The following is a 21,615-nucleotide window of genomic DNA, read 5'->3' as shown; positions in this document are numbered from 1 at the left end:
CCATCGAACAGTTCAGTAAGGCATGTCTCCACGAGTCTCTCGCGCCGCATAGCGCGCACGTTGATGACGTGGACATCTTTCTATGCTCCAAAACGTCAGCTGTTGGAATTGAGCTCCGAGCTAAACGCCAAAGAAACAACTTGATTTTAGCAGGTACATCTGTTTTCCACAGCTCTGTCCATTCCGTTTTTGCATTGTCCGCCGCAGAAGAACCACCACGTTCCTCGATCCAGTCCTCCCTCGAGATCTTGGTTTGCATAATAATTCTGTATGAAGATTTGACAGAGAATGAACCTCTCTGCTCTCCGCTCCAAGCCCAGAAATCCTCTACGTTTCTTGTACATAACGGGATAGCTAGCACAGCTTCAGCATCAATGGGCAGGAACACCGCTCGGACCAACTGCTCATTCCAGCTCGCTGTCATCGTGTGCATCAATTCTGAGACCAACCGTGGAGGGTTCGGAGTAATAGGCGCAATGGGCCTCATCATCCCCGGTCGTGGTAACCAATTATGCGTCCATATATGCGTGGTTTGCCCATTACCAATCCTCCTGATAAGGCCTAGCCTAAGCATATCTCTTCCATCGAGAATTGCTCTCCAAATTTGTGAAGGTCTACTGCCAAGCTCTGCCTCCATTACAGATGAGTGAGGAAAATAAGCTGCCTTGAGAATCCGCAAGCTTAGTGAATCAGGATCCTGAAGTATCCTCCATGCTTGTCTTGCTAACAAAGCAAGGTTAAAAACCTCCATATCCCGGAACCCGAGGCCTCCAAGATGTTTTGGGCGTGTCAAAATGTCCCAAGCCACCCAAGCTGGTTTACGTTTCCCCGCTTTACTTCCCCACCAGAACTGTCGAATGATGGAGGAGATGTTCTCACATAGGCCTCTGTGTAATCTGAAACAAGCCATCGAGTAGACAGGCAGGGCTTGAGCCACTGCTTTAATTAAAACCTCTTTTCCTCCAACCGATAAGAGTTTTTCCATCCATCCCTTCACCTTTTCCCAAACTCTATCTCTGAGATATTTGAACGTTCTCATCTTTGATTGCCCCACATCAGTTGGCATGCCCAAATAGCGCTCATTCAATGATTCATTTTGGACTTGTAGAGTTGCTTTGATACTATCTCTCAACTGTTGCGGGCAACCTTTACTGAAAAATATGGACGACTTGTCATGGTTGATACGCTGCCCCGAAGAATTACAGTACAACTCCAGAAGGTTTGAAACCTCAACTTCCCCCTCTGTATTCGCCTTGAATAACAACAGGCTATCATCCGCAAAGAGGAGGTGGTTAACAGCCGGAGCTGTGTTTGCCACCTTAATCCCCTCAAGCACAGATGACTGTGAACTGGTTTTTAGTAGGCACGAAAGGCCCTCTGCTGCAATCAAGAAAAGATAGGGGGAGATCGGATCTCCCTGTCTGATGCCTCGTGAAGGTTTGAAGGATTCAAGTTTCTCTCCATTAAACATCACTGAAAATGACACCGAGCTGATCATACTCATAACAATATTTACCCATTGTTGCGCAAAACCCAACTTGATCATGATAGCCTGAAGATAGGACCACTCCAGACGGTCATAAGCTTTCATCATATCCAATTTCAACGCACAATGACTGTTGCTCTTTGCTTTACTTCGCTTCATAAAATGCAGGCACTCATAAGCGCAAATAATATTGTCGGTGATCATCCGACCTGGGACGAACGCAGATTGCTCTTCTGAGATTATATCCGGCAAGATAACTTTCAACCTGTTTGTAATAACTTTGGATGCAATTTTGTATAACACATTACATAAGCTTATTGGACGAAATTGTGTAAGGAGCGTTGGATCCATCACCTTGGGAATAAGAACGAGCACCGTGTCATTTACACACTCTGCGCTTTCCTCCCCCTTAATTATCTGCAATACTGCCATCATGACCTCATCTCCGCAGATTTCCCAGTGTCTCTGATAGAAGTGTGTTGGGAAACCATCTGGCCCTGGTGCCTTGGTCGCTCCCATCTGAAAGAGCGCCGTCTTGACTTCCTCCTTTGTGTACGGTGCCATCAGCATATCATTCATATTCTGCGTCAAGTTGTCGAGGCTTCGCACAGAGGCGAGCGACCTATCGATCAAGACGGGCCGGCCCAATTACGAGATAGTGCACGCGCTACAGCGTTCGGATTTGGGAACCTTCTGGAGGGTTCCTGAAACGGTTCTGCGAACCTTCTAGAAGGTTTTGAACCGGGTTTTCACTGGTTTTTTTTCTGTTTGCTTGTTGTTTTTTGTTTTTTTGTTTTTTCTTTTTCTTTCTTCGTCTTTCTGTATCTTTATTTCGTTTTTCAATTCCTTTTTCTTCTATTTTTATTTTATTTTTGTTCTTAAGAATTTCAAATTCTTTTCTAAAATTCTAAATGTTTAGAAGTTCAAAACAATTTCTTGTTATTAATTTTTGTTCACAAATTCAAAAAATGTTCCCATATTATTAAAAATGTTTGCTTTTCAAAAAAAGTATATAAGTTCACAAAATGTTTATGTTTTCAAATTATGTTTGGGAGTTTCAAAAAATCTTCCCATTTCAAAATTTGTTCATCAATTACCAAAAATGTTCATGTTTTCAAATTTTGTTGCGAGTTTGCATAAATGTTTCCATTTAAAGAATTGTTCACAAATTCCAAAAAATGTTCATGTTTCAACTTTTGTTCGGCAGTTTTAGAAAATATACGCAAGTTTTAAAAATTGTTCATGTGTTCAAGTTATGTTTGGGAGTTTCAAAATATGTTCCCAGTTTTATAAAATGTTCGAGTATCCAAAAATTGTTTTCGAATTTAATGTTCGGGTTTTCAAAAAAACTTTCACGTTTTCTATTTTTTGGGAGATTTTACAAAAATGTTCCCGTTTCCAAAAATTGTTTGCATTTTTCGAATTGTTGAGTTTTTTCAAATTTTATTCACAATTTCTAAAAGCGTTCGCTGTTTCATACAACCTTCACGTTTTTTCCCAAAAACAACGTTTTGCGTACAAAATTCTAGAAATGTTCGGATGTGCGCTCGGTTTTGTTCTTAATATGTTGTGCTGCATTACACACCAGGTAGCTCTCTAGCTCAACTGGCTAGCTGTACTTCTTTGAAGCATTTGAAGCATCTGGTCTCAGATTCGAACCCTGCTTTTGCAGATAGGACCTCCCCCTACCTGAGGCCTCATTTGGTACGAGCGGATCGACAGGGTTTCTAGAGGATTAACCCCGCGGGGCCCAGAAATCTCGCTAATCCTCGTCGGCCCACTTGTTTCGCGGGGTTTGCGCAGCCGAATCCCTTCGACCCCCTTCGTTCCCCTCCTATCCACGCGGCTGGCCAGCCTCGCGGGCACCCGTGCGGAATGGGACGCACCGAGACAGAGCGTCGCCCCGCCGCCGCCGTCCTCCTCCGCCGGTACTTCTCGAGGTGATTCCTCCCCCTCTCCTCCACTTCTCCATCCCCTCCCCTGCAAACCCTAGGGCCATGGCCGGCCGTTCTGCAGCAGTTCGATGATGCGTCCAATGATGAGACAGGCTGCTTCCATGGCCATCCTTCTCCTCTCCTACATGGCAGCAGTTCGATGCGTCCATCGATGAGTCTGTCTGTCTCTTCTCATTTGCAGAACACGGCCGTTACCTTCAGCAGCCTTCTAGCCTGGTCTGCTAGAAGCAAGCTGAGAGTGTGGTATTTATCTAATTGAATCCATCGATCTGGAGCACTGATTGTTGTTATTGTTCCCTAGTGTCATGGGCTAGGGGTGTTATTTTAGTTCTATTTTAATTTATGGCCTCCCACAGGCTGCTGTATCCCCACGCAGATTGATGTATTTTTGGACAAGAACAACAAACAATGATAACCTCTGTATCCCCACATTTTTTTATATTGATCTTATGTTCATTTGTATGCATTAACATTATCTGTTCGCTATTCTTCTCTATCAGATACAACAGTGTAATATCTGTAACTGAATCTTAGTTGATTTTGTTTCGTGGCGTCATCCCTTTTTCTTGAAGCGACAAAAGAGAGATGATAGATGCACTTGCAAATTGGACGTTCCATTCTTCTAGATTCATAGCAATCCAACAATGGATACTGATTGTTGGTTCCTTCTTCAGTATGCTTCATTTTGGTCCCCATCCATAAATTTGCAACTGATGCAGCACTCATGTACACTTGTAACTTGGTTACTTTATTAGTAACTGAATCCTAAAACAAAGGCAGAAGGATGATACATGTAACAAAGCCTTTGTATCTAGTTGCTACTATTTGTTTTCTCTAAATAAAATTCTCTAAAATAGTTGCTACTATTTGTTAGGTTGAGGGCCTCATTTTTTAATTGGCACCGGGCCTCCGTTTTCTCGGATACGGCCCTGATCATGAAGCTAACTAATCTTTTGATTCAGAAGATTCCCACATCCCACTTTTGTGCAACTCTCACACTCTAATATATCCTTGTCCTGTTTATCCATCTGTACACAGGAACTTTTTTTTTCTTTTCTTGGTGCATAATCCGGGTGAGCAACATTGGTTCTCCAATACCAGAGTATATGTGCCATCTAGCCTAGTCTGCTAGTACTATCTTCCATGCATTCATTATTTAATTCTCCACTCTCAGACTATATAATACAATATGAAAATTTGATAAACAACTAAGCAAGGAAATTCTGTTTGTAGTTTCAAGTCATGCAAAGTTGTTGTTGTGATGAGATATTGATTTCAAGTCATGCAAAATTATGCTGCTGCTGGGAAAAACTGCTGCTAAATTATTCCCATGTAGCAACTTTGTCTCATTTTTATTAGGTGACCTTTACAATTCTGTAGCAAGGATATAAGGGGAGTTAGTTACATTGTAAATTTGGATTTTTAAATGTTCTACACCATGTTATGTCAATATGACAAAACTTGCCTACCAAACAGAAAATTTAAACAAAGAGGATTGTGGATGAAGGGGTTTGGGGGATTCAAGGGGTTTTGAGGGGATTGGGTGGAAGGAAGGGATTCACCCAATCCCCTGAAATCCCCCCTCCCCAATCCACTTCTACCAAAGAAAGCCTGATGGTTGTCATAATCCGCAACCAAGTATTCGTGATAAGTTCAGCTAGGCAGAGTGTTAGCATTGTGATCCTCCTGCTGTTGGTTATGTCTCATGTAGCTGTGGTTTCAAGGGCTCAGAAGACGAAATCGAAACAACGAGAAGAACCACCTTCGGAAGAAAGAACTGGATTACTTGGTGAGGAGGCTGCGCAGCAGGATTCTGAGAGTGCCAGCTCTAGCACCGCGCTCATGGGATCTGGTCAGACAAAGAGAACCTGAGTGTAGTGCAGGCCATGCGTAAGTCAACTTCTGGCAGACTGCTGTCTTTTTTCTGTAGAGAAATGAGGAAATGCATATTTATGCAAACAATCTTAGTTTCCTTCTGCATTTACAAATACACAGTGTTGGGATAATGTAGTATTGTACTACTTCCTCTACCTATAGCAACATTACAACAGTCGCTTCATGCATGAACTAGCAAATGACAAAAGGAAGCTACATTATTTTATTTCAGTTGAGTGATATATGTCTTATCTGAACCAACACTGCGTCTTTTGGTCACGGAGCATGTAGTCTCACTCTACTCCTGTATCTTGTCAGCTTGCATGTTGTCTCCAATGGCTTCCTCTGATGTTTTGTCCTTCCCTTGGTCTTTCTCCTTGGCTTTCTTCATTTCAGCCTCCTCTTTCTCCTTGGCTTTCTTCGCTTCAGCCTCCTTGGCCACCTCTTCCTCCTTCGCCTTGGCGACCGCCGCGTCTTCTTTGGCCTGCTTGAGCGCCTCGATGAGGCCTGCCAAGCATACGTCAGGGTCCCTCTTTTTCTTCTTGGACATGGGCATGAGGTTCTCTGCCACGTCAGCGGGCGACATGTCAGTCTCCTCGAGCAGCTGCTGAATCTCCCCAAACAGCTCGTGCTCGACGACATCCAGGTAGTTCTTGGCGAGTACCTTGAAGCTCTCAAAGCGGCAGTAAGACATCTCAATGTGCTTGTCCATCCTGCCCCGCCGGATCAGTGCCGGGTCCAGCTTCTCCTTGTAGTTGGTGGTGAAGATGATGATCCGCTCGCCGCCGCACGCAGACCACAGCCCGTCGATGAAGTTGAGCAGGCCAGAGAGCGTCACCTTGGTCGCGTCATCCTTCTCTGGCTCGATTGGTAGCTTGGGTTTGTCGTTGCCATCAGAGTCCTTGTCGCGAGAGGCCTTCTTGTCCTTGCGGCGTTTTCCGGTGAGGTCGGCGGAGCAGTCAATGTCCTCTATGACGATGATGGACTTGCCCGTCGTCTCGATGAAGAGCTTCCGCAACTCGGTGTTGTTGTTGATGGCCGTGAGCTCGAGGTCGTAGACATCGTAGTCGAGGAAGTTGGCCATGGCGGCTATCATAGTGGACTTGCCGGTGCCGGGCGGGCCGTAAAGGAGGTACCCGCGCTTCCACGCCTTGCCGACCTTAGCATAGTACTCCTTGCTCTCTTGGAACGCCATGAGGTCATCGATGACGTCCTCCTTCTGTTTGGGGTCCATGGCAAGGGTGTCGAAGGTCGCCGGGTGCTCGAACGGTACATGGCTCCAGGCGCTCTTGGCCCCGTAAGGGCTCGAGCTGCCGCTGGCTTTGTTGGTGAACAGGCGGCGCTGGCGGTTCTTGATGATGACGGTGCGGCCCTCGCCGAGGATGAAAGGCAGGTAAGAATCGAGGACGAGGTCGTGGTGCTGCTTATGGAAGGTGACCCGGTAGAAGCGCTTCTCGTCCTCGCCAGGGTACAAACTGATGACATTGGACTTGGGTCGCTGCTTGGAGGCGTGCCACCAGAGCGTGGCGCCGGAGAAGTCGTCGGTGACCCCCTCGTGGTCGTCGATGGAGACCTGGATGTTCTTGCTGTCCTTGCCGAGCTCGGCTTTGAGCCTGCGCGCGCGACAGGCACATGCGTCGCTCAGGTAGGCCTCGACGGCAAGGAAGAGCTCGCTTCGCTTCCAGCGCTGGGCGCCGTTCTCCGAGATGGTGATCTGGAGGTAAGGGTTGAAGTAGGCGGTGAGCTTGGCGGCCAAAGCGGCGAGGTTGAGCCGGAGGGCATCCGGGATGTGGTTCTGCACCATGGACCATAGGAAGATGGTGCTCGCCACTGCCGATCCGAACCATGGCCACCACTCCACCATCGCCCCCTCCATGGCTGGACCTCACCTCTTGATTTTGTGTCTTGGGTTTTTCTTGCTGGAAGGCTGTAACTCTATCTGGCTCTGCACCGGACGGCACCTGAGTGAGTGAGTGGTTGTGCGTGTATATAGTGCTGGCTGGAGACGTGTGGTGATTCACTTAGGTTAACCCAGGTCGTCGTCTTTGTCATCATCGGAGCAGATCGTCGGGGTAGGTGGAGAGGAGCTCTCGGAGCCGAGAAAAATCGGTGAGTCCATACACACGGAACAAACTCATGAGTTCCCTTTTCCCAGTACAGATTGAGACAAGGTGAGTGAATGGATGGGTCTCTCCTAGCCAACAGGCCATGTTAGGGTATTTCGTATTGTAGCACTCAATCCATAGCACAATTTTTTTGAAGAAGAAAAAGCACCGTATCTTTTTATGCAAGGGAGAGTACAGCTCACTCTGCTCCTGTCACTTCATCACTTGTCAGCTTGCTTGCTTGATGTCTCCATTGGCTTCCTGTGATGTCTTGTCCTTTGCTTCACCTGGCTACCTTCCTGGCTTTCTTAACCAGGAGATGGTTTACTTTGGGTTCAAGTAAATTAATTTCTGCAGCTTTTCAGCCCTAGCAAAATCCTGCCACTCCCTTCTTCGTTTTCCAAATTTCAAGAGCCATTTACATACAAGATTGATGTTGGTAGAACTGAAATCAGTGAACCCAAGCCCATCTAGGTTGGTTGTCACACACATCAAGCCAGGTGGTACTGAAAAGGTCAGAAAACTGCAAATTCAGTCTCCTGTAATTCTAACGGTCTAGTCATAAGCTAGGTGTGGTGTAGTGATTTACTTGACTTGAGCACTACCGGTAGCCGTTGTTGTCGTCGTCGGAACAGGAGAAGATGAGCTATCAGAAGAGATAGGCCTTTTGCCCAGTATACGTGGAGTCCTTGGTAGTAGTCTCTACCTGTGTTTTGATTTTCGGCCACAAAAAGTGGATTTCGGCCGAATTTCGGCCATCTCGGCCTGAGGCGAAAAGTATATTTAGGCCGAAATTGCTCAAATTTGGCAAATTTTGATCAAATTTAAGTCAAATTGCAGTCAAATTTTGGTCAAATTTCAGCCGAAATTTTTGAAAATGGCCGAAATTCGGCCATCTCGGCCTAGGGCGAAAAAAAGCTCAAACCGAAAATCAAAACACAGGTCTCTACATAGCAACATTACAAGTGGAGCTAGATGATATTTTCCTTTAAGAAACGCTGCATCTTTTGAAAGGGAATCGTTCTAATTCTATCACTTGTCACCTTCCTTGATGTCCCCAGGTGCAGGTGGCCGGCGAGGTATGGGCGGAAAGTGGTGGAGAAGCAAGATGATGGTGGCCACCGCCGACCCGACCTGGAGCTGGCCCTCTTTGATGTCGTGTGCCTTGGGGTGGTTTTACTCTTGCCTCCATGGAAAGCTGTAGCTCGACCTGGACTGGACGCCCGTGTGCTTGCATATATAATGCCAACGATTTGTGCGATGATCTGCTTAGGTTGAGCCTAAGCACGCATCGCCGCTGCGGTCGCCATCGGAGCAGGTCAGGAGGAGTTATCGCCTTATCGGAGCTGAGAAGAAGCAGGCGAGCATCGACATCGATCGACCAGTCCACGGAAGTGGAATTGCTTAATGCTAAAGGCAACGGGAACTGCATAGTTGGCTGCAGGCTCCGCTCACTTTGCAGCAATCAAGGATGAAGCTCGCTCTTGGGCCATGGCTGGAGCTAGAGGAATGAACTTAGGGCTAGCTGTAACCTGATCGTGTCTTTGGGGGACTAAGCAACCCTGTGTCTTCTGCTCATCTCGTCACCACAGCGCTGCCATTCTTGTGCATGTCTCTGTGGTGATCCCCTGTAATTTCTAAACTTTCTCCCCTATCAATGCAATGATACACCATCTAGGCATATTCGAGAAAAAAAAATAAGATTCCGGTTGCTAATTTGGTCATTGCATCGCTGTCGCTTTTGTAGATGATGGATTGCGTCTCTATCCTGTCACTGACAGCTGAGTATACAATATCCTCATCTATTTGGCATCAACAACCTGCAGGACTGTATTGTTCAGGATTTCAGGGGTAAGGATATGTGTCCACCTACTTTAGAAGAAGACTAACACCTGTGATCCGTTGGGGTAATGAGACAACCTTAAATCCTTTGTGGCCGATGTAGCTACTTCGACTCAGGAGGATGGTGTATATTGGGCATTGTAGAAAAATAATACTTTCTCGGTCAAATATATGTATATAAACTCCTTAAGGTTTGGCCACTGATAGGCGCCGGTCGACCGGCCCAATTTCGGCCGGTCACCGCGCGAGCGTTTGATTTGGTCCACTGCAACCGTACGATTGTACACATCATCTTCTTTCCCACCTTATCTTCAGGCAATCATGGAAGAAAACTAGAAAAATCTGTCACTACTGACAAGAAGAGCCACAACAGTGACGAGGTAGAAGGCCCAACAGTCAGAGGAATCAACGAATCCGAAAAGGGAGAAGCGCCTACAACTGGGACCGAGCTGTAAGTGAGACGTGAGTGAGTGGCCTGCTAGCCATCGTATGAGGATAAGAGTGGTTGTGGCCTTGTATCAATTTTTGCATCAAGATCTAAAAACTCCGAATCATTGGAACGCCTTCTAACTAAAGTTGACTCATCTCCAGTTTCATATTTATCAAGATTTACATTGGAAAATAAAGATTCAATAGGAGTCACATCAATTATTTTAAGATCTTCCTCATTATTCAAAGCCTCTGGTTTCACTGCCATTTTGTTTAGTAAAGTAGCTTGTTTATCAGAAATTTGACTTACTAAATTTTCAAGATGCGCCAACTGAGATCTCAAACCATAAAATTCTTTAGACATATCATCAAGCTCTTTATTCATGTATTCCATAAAGCTTTTCTGTTCCTTGAGCTCGTTTCTAAAGAAATTGTTATGCTCAAATTGTAAAGACATGAAGCTTCTAACATTATTCTCAATTTCGTCTACCCTCCTAAGGTGAGGGTCAACGTTTTTTGGAGGGGTCATTGCGACAAAGCAAGCAGTCCAACACACGAGCACACAAAAAGTAAATGAAGAAGATGAACGGAAGAGGGTGAAGAAGAGGCGAATCTTTTTGAAAATCATATTAGAAGTGGGGGAGAGAAAAACAAGAGGCGAATGGCAAATAATGTAATGTGAGGGATGAGCGTGAAAGAACATGCGGTGCCCCCATGTTTAGTTTTGGTAATTGATGACAATCTCTATGGACTAATGGTTGCCTTGAGTTATATTTGAAGGTTTTGTCCATAGGCTTTTCTTGGAGTACATGTGTTGGTTTCAAGGAGAGTTTATGTCGACCAAGGTGCTATTCAAGGAATTATCCAAAGATTGGTCATGTGAGTGTTGAGCTTATTGTAAGCATGTCTTGAAGAAGAAGATTGTGTGATCATTCATATCTACCTTCAAGACATCATCCAAATGAAGAGAATTGGAAAGATTCAAGGTTGATCAAGATTAAGTCAAGAATGAATCAAGTTGATCAACACACAAAGCATACAAGATGTACTGAGGGATCAAGTGATCCCATGGTATGGTAAGCATTGTCCATTATGCTTTGTTTGCTAACTCATGGTTTTCGTGAGAGTTCTTTGTGGGGTTAGGTGGCGATGTGCAAGTTCAAGTGGAGCATCATGAAGAGATCAAATGCTTGAAGCTTGTCGTCCATTATGGTAACAATGGATTTATGAAGATATGCCGAAGAGTGGCTCACCCATAGTGGAGTATGGGGGAGCAATGAACTAGTCTTCATCGAGCCAACACAATCAAGAAAGGTGGTCCAACTTGAGGAAGTCAAGATCGTCATCATCTAGCTCAAGTGGACTATGTGCAAGACAAAGGTTTGTCCTTGATAGGTTTTCTATTTTACCGGTCTCATAGTGGTAGTTGGGAGACCGGGCTATAGGATCGATTGTCGTACTATCAAGGGGGCTCTCGATGAGTAGCTTGATCATATCGTTCGTTGAGAGCTCAAACCATTGCATCCTTGCATTATCTTTCTTGGTTCTTGTTTGGTTCTCTTTGTGAGTTTTGGAGCTTATGGTCATCTTGATGACAAGCTCGAGTTCATTGAAAACGGAGTTCACTTGCATCTTCTATGATGTTTTCGATGTTGGAGGTTATGTCTGTTCTTCTCTGTTGGAGGTTTCACTCCTCCATTTGTTAGGCATACCTACCCTGCCTCTTCTTACTATAACCAGTCGCCGTTTTGATGCTACTCATCGTCTTGTTTCCAACAAGCTTGAGTTTTCTCAATTCGGAGCTCATATGCAGAAGTTATGGCAGTTCTGGTTTTCCGTGGAGTATACTTGCTTTCGTGGAAGTGGCATAAGGATGGTGCCAGTAGTAGTACCGCTTATCGCCACAAACGGCAGTACCGCTGTCCCACAGTGGTAGTACCGCCCATGGCCATAAGCGGTAGTATGGCTCCGGTTCCGCGCTGGTACCGCCTCGACTCAAGACGTGGTTTTCTCGTGTCGGGTTCAGCGGCAGTAGGAGCGGGCGGTAGTACCGCGGCTACCACCGCCCCTAGTGCCGCTCAATGGCCCTCCTCCCTGTTCCTTCTCCCTGTGCTCGTGGTGGGCGCTGTGCGCGGTCCCAGCGGTAGTACCGCTGGGCCAAGTGGCAGTACCGCTGCGGCCAACGGTAGTACCGCTGGCTCCAGCGGTAGTGCCGCTCATAAGGCTCTGCCTTGCACTCTGTTTCGCTCCGCTCTCTGTGTTCTACCGCCCGGGCAGTAGTACTGCTCCCCTGAGCGGTAGTACCGCTTGTGCGCGGACTGAGCACATAACGGTTGGATTCGGGAGCTCCTTTAAAAGGGGGTCTTTTTCCCCATTCAACCTTATCCTTTGAGCTCGTGTTCTTCCCCCATTGTTGACCTTCTTCGAGCTTGCAAACTCTCAATCCCTCCATGTATTCTTGCTAGTTTTTGAGGGAAAGGAGAGAGGGGATCTAGATCCATATTTCCACCAATCACTTTCTCCTCTATGTGAGGGGAACCCCTTGGATCTAGATCTTGGAGTTCTTGGCGTTCTCCTTCTTGTTCTTCCTCTCATTTTCCTCCCTAGCATTAGTTGCTTTGGTGGGATTTGGGGGAGAAGGACTTGGGCACTCCGTGTGCCCTTGCCATTGCATTTGGTGCATCAGTTTGAGTTCTCCACGGTGATACATGGAAGTTACAAGTTGAGAAGCTTATTACTCTTGGGTGCTTGGTACCCTTGAGCTTGTTCCTCTTGGGTGCTTGGGCGCCCTAGACGGTTGAGGTCACCTCGGAGCCATATTCCATTGTGGTGAAGCTTCGTGGTGTCGTTGGGGAGTTAACCCCAACCTTGGTGGTGTTCGAAGCTCAATCATTGTGGTGTAAAGCTCTGGGCAAGCGTCGGGGTCTCCAATTAGGTTGTGGAGATCGCCCCGAGAAATTTGACGGGTACCGATGGCCGCCCCCAAGGGTTGCCAAAGTGTACGGGTTCGGTGACCACCCCCAAGGGTTGCCATTTGTACGGGTTCGGTGACTGCCCTCAAGGGCCCCTTAGTGGAATCACGGCATCTTGCATTGTGCGAGAGCGTGAGGAGATTACGGTGACCCTAGTGGCTTCTTGGGGAGCATTGTGCCTCCACACCGCTCCAAACGGAGATTAGCATCCGCAAGGGTGTGAACTTCGGGATACATCGTCGTCTCCACGTGCCTCGGTTATCTCTTACCTGAGCCCTTTTACTTATGCACTTTACTTTGTGATAGCCATATCGTTTCTTGTCATATATCTTGCTATCACATAGTTGCTTATCTTGCTTAGCTTAAGTTGTTGGTGCACTTAGGTGGGCCTAGTTGTTTTAGGTTTTGTGCTTGTCAAATTAACCGCTAGGTTTATTCTGCATTTGTTCAAGCCTAAACCGTAATTATTTTAAAACGCCTATTCACCCCCCTCTAGGTGACATCCTCTATCTTTCAGAGCGTTTATGATGGGTACTTGGTATGTCTTGGTTTGGCATAGATCTCCTCGACAACGGCGCCATAAATTCTTCCTACTACCTCTTGAGCTTGCGTTGGTTTTTCCCTTGAAGAGGAAAGGGTGATGCAGCAAAGTAGAGTAAATATTTCCCTCAATTTTTAGAACCAAGGTAGGTATCAATCCAGTAGGAGACAACACAACAAGCCACCGAATACCTGCACAAACAAACACCAACTTGCACCCAATGCGACAAAGGGGTTGTCAATCCCTTCACGGTTATTTGCAAAGTGAGATCTGATATAGATGGATAAACGGTAAAGTAACATTTTTGGTATTTTTGGTTTATAGATCAAAAAGTAAAAGATTGCAAAGAAAGTAAATAGGAAAGTAGAATTGTAGATCGGAAACTTATATGATGAAAAATAGAATATTATATGATGGAAAATAGACCCGGGGGCCATAGGTTTCACTAGAGGTTTCTCTCAAGATACAAAATACTACGGTGGGTGAACAAATTACTGCCGAGCAATTGATAGAAAAGCGCAAAGTTATGACGATATCTAAGGCAATGATCATGAATATAGACATCACGTCTATGTCAAGTAGACTGAAACGATTCTGCATCTACTACTATTACTCCACACATCGACCGACTCCTGCCTGCATCTAGAGTATTAAGTTCATAAGAACAGAGTAACACATTAAGTAAGATGACATGATGTAGCGGAATTAACTCAAGCAATATGATGAAAACCCCACCTTGTTATCCTCGATGGCAACAATACAATACGTGTCGGTTCCCCTTCTATCACTAGGATCGAGCACCGCAAGGTTGAACCCAAAGCTAAGCACTTATCCCATTGCAAGAAAAACCAATCTAGCTAGCCAAACCAAATCGATAGTTCGAAGAGACTTGCAAAGATATCAAATCACGCATATAAGAACTCAGAGGAGATTCAAATAATATTCATAGATAAGCTGATCATAAATCCATAATTTATTGGATCTCGGCAAACACATCGCAAAAAGTATTACATCGAATAGATCTCCAAGAACATTGAGGAGAACATGGTATTGAGAATCAAAGAGAGAGAAGAAGCCATCTAGCTACTAGCTATGGAACCGTAGGTCTGTGGTAAACTACTCATGCTCCATCGGAGAGGTAATCGTGTTGATGTAGAAGCCCTCCGTGATCGAATCCCCCTCCAGCAGGACGCCGAAAAAGGCCCCTAGATGGGATCTCACGGGTACAGAAGATTGCGGCGGTGGAAAAGTGGTTTTGTGTCTCCCCTGAAAGGTTTTGGGGTATTTGAGAATATATAGGCGGAAGAAATAGGTCGGTGGAGTCACGAGGGGCACACATGGGTGGGGGCGCGCCCTACCCCCTGGGCGCGGCCTCCGTCCTTGTGGCCGCCTCATGGCTTTCCTGACGTGCACTCCAAGCCCCCTGGATGTCTTCTGGTCCAAGAAAAATCACCGCGAAAGTTTCATTCCGTTTGGACTCCGTTTGGTATTCCTTTTCTGCGAAACTCTAAAACAAGGAAAAAACAGAAACTGGCACTGAGCTCTAGGTTAATAGGTTAGTAGCAAAAATCATATAAAATAGCATATTAATGCATATAAAACATCTAAAAAAGATAATATAATAGGATGGAACAATCAAAAATTATAGATACGTTGGAGATGTATCATCGGTCTACTTGTCACGAATGTGATGCCTATATTCATTATCATTGCCTTAGATATCATCATAACTATGCACTTTTCTATCAATTGCTCAATAGTAATTTGTTTACCCACCGTATGCTTTCTTTCAAGAGAGAATCCTCCAGTGATAACTATGGCCCCGAGGTCTATTTTTATCATATTGTTTTCAGATCTACAAAATCAAAAACCCAAAAATACCTTGCTGCAATTTATTTACCTTTATCTTATTTTGCACTTTTACTTATCTTTCATATCTATAACTATTAGATCTCATCCTTGCAAGTACCGTGAAGGAATTGACAATACCTTTATCGCGTTGGGTGCAAGTATTTGTTTGTTTGTGTAGGTACAACCATTGGTGACTTGTGTGTTCCTCTTACTGGATTGATACCTTGATTATCAACTGAGGGAAATACTTATCTCTACTTTGCTGCATCACCCTTTCCTCTTCATGGGGAAAACCAACGCAAGCTCAATAAGTAGCACATCACGGAAGTGTCTTTTGTAGTGTTGCCAGTATAAGATGAGGAGGAGCAAAGAGTAGCTAGATGAGGAAGTGTAGCAGATGCATAAACATGTAGTGCAGTCTACACATGCACACACAGTTGGTGAGGACTTGTACTAGTACTACTTTCCTTTGATTTGATGCTGGATGGCTTGATTTACAAACAGTGGTGTGCTGCTCCTTTTATACGAGTACTTACCGACTATTTTTGTTTCATTGCTTATGTACTAGTATTTTCTTAGCTACTAAGTCATGGAAACTCTTGCCAATTTTTGTACTACTACCAACATGTTATGTCCTATAGATAGGTTTTGAGTTCACATTATTGAAATATATTGTCCGACTCTCTCCATCAGGTCGACTTTTGGATGAGTTGGCTTGAGCATAAATTTATTATGGTATCAGAGCCAAGAGGTCTTGAGTTCAAGATCTGGCTGGCGCAATTAAATTTCATCCCACTTCCGGTCCATGTTTAGGCCTGAGAGAGTCACATGTGAGGGGAAGTGTTGACCTATAAATGCATAGTACACCTTTCCCCATCAACTTGAGCTTTTGGGTGAACTGGACTTGTGCCTAAATTACTCATTTCATGAGAGATGTATGGTCAATGATGTGTTTATCACTTTTATTATATTCAAGACGGATACTCGTCAACCCATACAACCAGCTAGACCTCCATAATAAAACATATAGCCGTCCTTTCTAGCATGCAGAACCTCACTGACTTTGTAACATCTTGGCGCGCTGACAAGTCTAGCCAAGGCACTCGGATCATACACATTAGCTTTGGAATCAAAGAGCTTGATATTCTTGAAGTATGCTGCTTTCCTTTGGCCCTCTTCTGGAAAATGACCGCTACCCATTGCGGGACCACCTTGATCCCTATCTTGGTAATAGACGAATCCAATCCATCCTACTCCGGGGGCTATACCATATAGTTTAGGACAAAGCTCTTTTGGAAAATGCCCCAAAAATGAAGGTTTATGCAAGTCGTCTCGATACAACACCCAATCTCTCGTGTTTGGATCCTATGAGTTATGGAAAATGATAAAAAATTGTCAGTGATCCATTGATAAGTTAATAATCTTGTATTGAAATTTGCTATTAGTGTGTGGAAAAAGGAATTCCGTAGTAAAATAATACTCTTGATATGAATAAATGAATGTTTGAATTTGTTTCTGGATTTTCCCCTATATTATGCTGAGGTACATGTATCATGTGCTAAGACCAAATGGTACGTGTACCTATTATTAGATCCAATAGACCAATTCAAGATTAATATGCCCTAATACACCCTAAGATACTTTCCATGTGATGGATTTCAGTTGTAATGTGGAATAAGCTATAACTATGACTATATTTAGAGATCACACACATGCTTCATACATTTACAATATGCAAGAATATGTTGAATGTACTATAGGGTATTTTAGAATTGGAGTTTGTTACATGTTCATATTACTTCACTAATTTGCAATTTCATTACAGCAACAGGCGATGGAATTTTTATGATGGGGAAAATATTTGCATACACATTCTGATTTCATGAACAAAAAACCCCCTCTAAAAACTGAGATTATGAGAGCAGTGCCAGTAGCAGTAGCAGTAGTAGCAGCAGCAACAGTAGTAGTAGTAGTAGTAGTAGTAGTAGTAGTAGTAGTAGAAGGGCATACTGTATGCAGGCTAATAGTTATGTAGCGGTCGTCCCTGTCATAAGTTGAGGGAGGAGCAACAGCTTGGCCCGGAACAAGTGCGGCTCCACTAGCAGGCACAAAACCAGGGCACTCCAAATTATAACAGCCCGTTGATTTGTAGTAGTCTTTCTATAGGATGAAAAAAACAAATTGTCATATTATTAAACATATGTAAACGACAACATTTACATTTACCCCAATGATAATAAATTAATATAGACTTACCGTCCATCGTATAAAGAAATGGACATCATTATTCTTATATAAGTCGGGAAGTACCTACACCAACCATAGTTGCAAGTGTTTAATTTATGGTAGTGCTTGAGTTCACAATGGTATTGAAAATAATATTTGGACATGTTTCCAATTACATGAAATCCAGCTTGGATCAAATTGATGGAGGAGTCATCTTGATCACTATTGTAGAGATACATCGATGCCCCAGATTCTTGGGACTGACATTGTCCTTGTGAACCCCATATACCTATTTTAACTCGCGCGCCGTGGCTACTCAGTGTGGTGCTCCAGCCAGCTATCTAGTAACGAAAAATAAACTAAATAGGCTTGTTAGCTCATATACATGAATAATACATTTGGCTGTTGGAAACTAAATACTACACTCTTGGACCTCGCACAATCAAAGTACCATAAGGGTATCCTTCACTGTCACCTAAGAAAAAATGATGTGACACCACAATTTAGAATGTAAAAGAGATTCTAGTATCATAGTGAGTCAAATGTCAAAAGTTAGTAAGAAATATATCATAGCCCAATTTGTATTGCGATTTTACAAAGCAATAAATGAAGTGACAATATGGTACTGGTTCATGATATTTAGCACTCAGGATGCATTATCATAGACTAGTATATATTGTATGCATAACTACTATTCCTTTATTATTTTGGTCCTCGTAGAAATACTACTACTATCCATATTAATTGATGTTGGTTTACTACAAAGTCGTACTAACTTTGTACTGAAACAATGTCAATTAATATAGATCAGAGGGAGAAGTATATATCGTCCTCATAGAGATATGAGATTGAGCATAAGGACTTCTAAAAACATAAAGAATAGAAATAGTATGCAAAAAATGGTTACAATAGAAGCAACTTGTAGTCTTTCAACTTATAGGATTGCGAAAAAGTGGTGGTAGTAGCATATGCCTAGAATTTTCTATGGAATACCCCTCCAATTTAGTGAGCATTTCCAAAGATGTAAATCCTCCAACATTTATACTCCCTCCATGCGAATTAATTGATGCAACCTCCATATAACATTGTATAGAGGTTGTGTCCATTAATTCAGATAAGAGGGAGTATTAAAATCTTGGTAATTACAAAGAGGCTCGGAACAAAATGAAGATCTAGTTATTTATAACCCATTGTTAGGCTAAGGTTGACCCCTCATTTCAGATAAATGTAGCATGTCGTCATTAGTTGGACCAAAAGCAAAAGACTAGAATAGAGGATAGTGAGGAATGCTTTACATGATGGTAATCATTTTTGCTTTTGTATTGACTTTTGTTCCTCCCGGGTAACACAAATGGGGCTGATCTTGGCGATGCTAAAAACTGTCAAGAGAATAGTAATATCATCACCTACTTTTCAACAAATGGGAGAAACAACAGAAATTGTGTGAAGTAAATCATAGGGACAAGATCCAACTTTGACCCATAATTTTACTTTACATTATTTATGATCATAATACTATATGGTAGTGCTATTTGGGACAAACCTACACATATAAGTTTTGTGTATCAATCACAATAGCTAGAGACATATACGTATATTTATTTCTTACTTGTTTATATAGTCCAGGTGTTGGAGAACTATGAGCGAATATTGTTCCAAGCTTCCAACAAAGATGACTCGCATCCGTAATATATTCTAAGAAATGTATATTATAAAAGAGGCACGATAAAGAAATTCATTTTACTCCCCATATGCTTAAGAATTATTTTGATAATTCCAAGCATTTTTTCTCCCACTTTTGTTCATGGATGTATCTATACTTTCAACAATTTGTAACTCAAATTTTCTATTCACATGGATTAAATGAAGTTCCCATAATGTAGTTTAGGTGAAGGGAGTCGATTTTTAGAAACATCAGAGGTTGAAGTCATATTTACTTTGTTCAAATTCCGAAGAATGAAGGGAGCATATGGTCATGTGCATGTTTTGAAAAGATGCAATGTGTGGAATAAGAAGTGAACCCAAATTTTTTGGTTTGAAATGTATATAGAAAGTTGATACAAAGTTTCTATGTATTTAATGATAGTCTTTTATCCATTATTTCTTTTAAGCAGGTGAATTGATTTATTCGATCTTCAAATCTTGCAGGTGCATGTACTATTAATGTACATATATGAATTTGATTAGAAAACTATAATTATGCAATTATGTATCTTGTTTTTTCTTAAAAAAGCATGGCTATTTTTGGGATGATGGCATTAGTTCACTTTTAGAAAGTAGCAACCTCTTTGTGAAAAATACATGGAGACTTTACATAAAGGGAAAATGGCAGCTATGATCCATATCCTAAACCTTACTGAATAGAAGAATTAAGCTAGGCAAAGGATAGCTCTTGAAAATTTATAGGAAATATATATTAGATTGTAGTTTTACCGTCTCATTGGTTTGCATGCGCCCAAATGCATCTACTGTACTGAGATCGTTGGATGCACATAAAAAGCATATCAACATGGCTACCACCTTGTAATCCATTGCTGTCAGAAACAATATTCTTATAAGAACTTGGTTATTGTTCATCTTCAAAATGGTAAAATTTAGGAACACATCGGACTATTTCGATTGTATATATTGGTTGTAATGTGGAAGTATGCATATATTGGTTATCGTAGTGTGGAAGTATGCATATATGTATGTTGGAAAGTGCGAAAAGAGTTAATAAGGTATGGTGGTCATAGTGTGGAAGTATACATACATTGGTAGTAGTCTTCCCAAGAAATGTGAAATGTACATATTTGCTAAAAGGTTAACTAAGAAATCAAGGGGGGCTAGTAATCTTACCTAAACTTCTTCCAATCAACATTTGGTGATGAAGAATAGATGTTTGGACTGCTTTTATAAAGGGGAAAGTGTCATGAGGTAGACTGGGTGTTGGTTTGATAGGGGTGGCATGACATGTGTTGGACATCACCACACTCTCTTTGCCAAGTGTCATATTATCTCCACACTATCTTGCCAAGCGTCATAGAAAATATGACACCTGACAAGGGAATGTGGAGATGCCCAACATGTGTCATGCCACCGCTAGTGATCACATATCAAAACATTTATTACTCTAGCCAAGTCTCATAAATAATACGATACTTGTCAAGTGAGATGGAGATGCAAAACACTTGTCAAGCCACTCCTAGTGAGCTGACACGCTATCAAACTCACCACTCTTTCCCCTTACTAAATGCAGGTCAAAATATTTATTATTCATATCTTCATAATCAAATGAGGATTGGAAGAACTTTTGGTAAGATTGATAGTCCTATTAGATTTATTTTCTTGCCAATTTCAGTGATTACCCTTCTTGGGAAGACCGTGACGAAGATGCACACTTCCACACTATGTCCACCACCATATTTTCTCAAGTTATGAGGGAATTTACCAAATAATACAAATTTATATACTATCACAATATGCCTGGAGTTTCCTAAAATGCACCTTTGAAGAAAAAATAACAAATTGATCTAAATTTATTGAATGCAATATTATTTTCTCGCATTAATGGTTTACATGATGGTAGCCATTGATATGTTTTTTTTGCATCCTACAATATCACGTCATTAGATGCATATAGCAGCCTAGGAACCAACTGGTGCTATTAATATCGTATAATACACATTTTCCATAGATATTCAAATGTATCCTTTCCCTATGTTAATTCTTCAATTCACAAAGCCATAAGATATTGATCATGACTAGCATTGGTCCTTCATGTAAAGCTTCCATGTGTTTTAATGAAAGGCATTGCTACTTTATACAAGTAAACTAATGCTATCTGATACGTCTCTAATGTATCTATATTTTTTGATTGTTCCATGCTATTATAGTATCAATCTTGGATGTTTTATATGCAATATTATATCATTTTTTGGGACTAACCTATTAACTTAGTGCCAAGTACCAGTTGCCTGCTTTTGTTTTTCTAGGAAATCACTACTAAACAAAGTCCAAATGCCACGAAAGTTTTTGATGATTTTTTTTCTGGACATAAGAAAACATAGAAGCTTAGGGAGGAGGCCAGAAGGCGAAGGAGTAGGCCACAAGCCACATGGGTGTGCCCAGGGGGTAGGCGCGCCCATGTGCCTTGTGGGCCCCACATTCCTTCATTTGACCTAATTAGAACTCTATAAATTCTATAAAATCTGGAAACCAACAGAGAGCCACCCAAAATACTTTTCCCACCGCCACAAGCCTCTGTTATTGCCACATCCCATCTGGAGGCCTTTTTCAGTACTCTGCCAGAGGGGGAATCGACCATGGAGGGCCTCTACATCAACCTTACTGC

At 42.7% G+C, this 21,615-nt stretch overlaps 2 protein-coding genes and 1 pseudogene across 2 annotated transcripts; 1 reads left to right on the top strand and 2 right to left on the bottom strand.

Annotated features, from left to right (window-relative positions):
- Positions 1-3,183: 3,183 nt before the first annotated feature.
- LOC125508027 (uncharacterized) lies at positions 3,184-9,145 on the top strand. The gene is made up of 3 exons (XM_048672574.2): positions 3,184-3,426; positions 5,173-5,331; positions 8,483-9,145. The coding sequence occupies exons 1-3, from the start codon at positions 3,362-3,364 to the stop codon at positions 8,697-8,699; spliced, it is 441 nt and encodes a 146-aa protein (XP_048528531.2). The 5' UTR covers positions 3,184-3,361; the 3' UTR covers positions 8,700-9,145.
- Positions 5,377-8,094, bottom strand: LOC125508026 (AAA-ATPase At3g28580 pseudogene; annotated as a pseudogene).
- A 6,847-nt stretch (positions 9,146-15,992) lies between the features above and the next one.
- Positions 15,993-20,203, bottom strand: LOC147970437 (protein neprosin-like). Its single transcript, XM_087522653.1, has 7 exons — positions 20,121-20,203; positions 19,716-19,816; positions 18,578-18,661; positions 17,459-17,623; positions 17,313-17,366; positions 17,067-17,216; positions 15,993-16,421 (listed from the first exon to the last, which is right to left on the bottom strand). Exons 1-7 carry the CDS (start codon positions 20,140-20,142, stop codon positions 16,044-16,046), a joined length of 954 nt encoding a protein of 317 aa, XP_087378779.1. The 5' UTR covers positions 20,143-20,203; the 3' UTR covers positions 15,993-16,043.
- Between the last annotated feature and the right edge of the window lie 1,412 nt (positions 20,204-21,615).

The sequence above is a fragment of the Triticum urartu genome, chromosome 5A (genome assembly GCF_056163025.1).
Source record: "Triticum urartu cultivar PI428250 chromosome 5A, HENAU_Tu73, whole genome shotgun sequence".
NCBI classification, from domain to species: Eukaryota; Viridiplantae; Streptophyta; class Magnoliopsida; order Poales; family Poaceae; genus Triticum; species Triticum urartu.
This window is presented reverse-complemented; position numbering and strand designations above follow the sequence as displayed.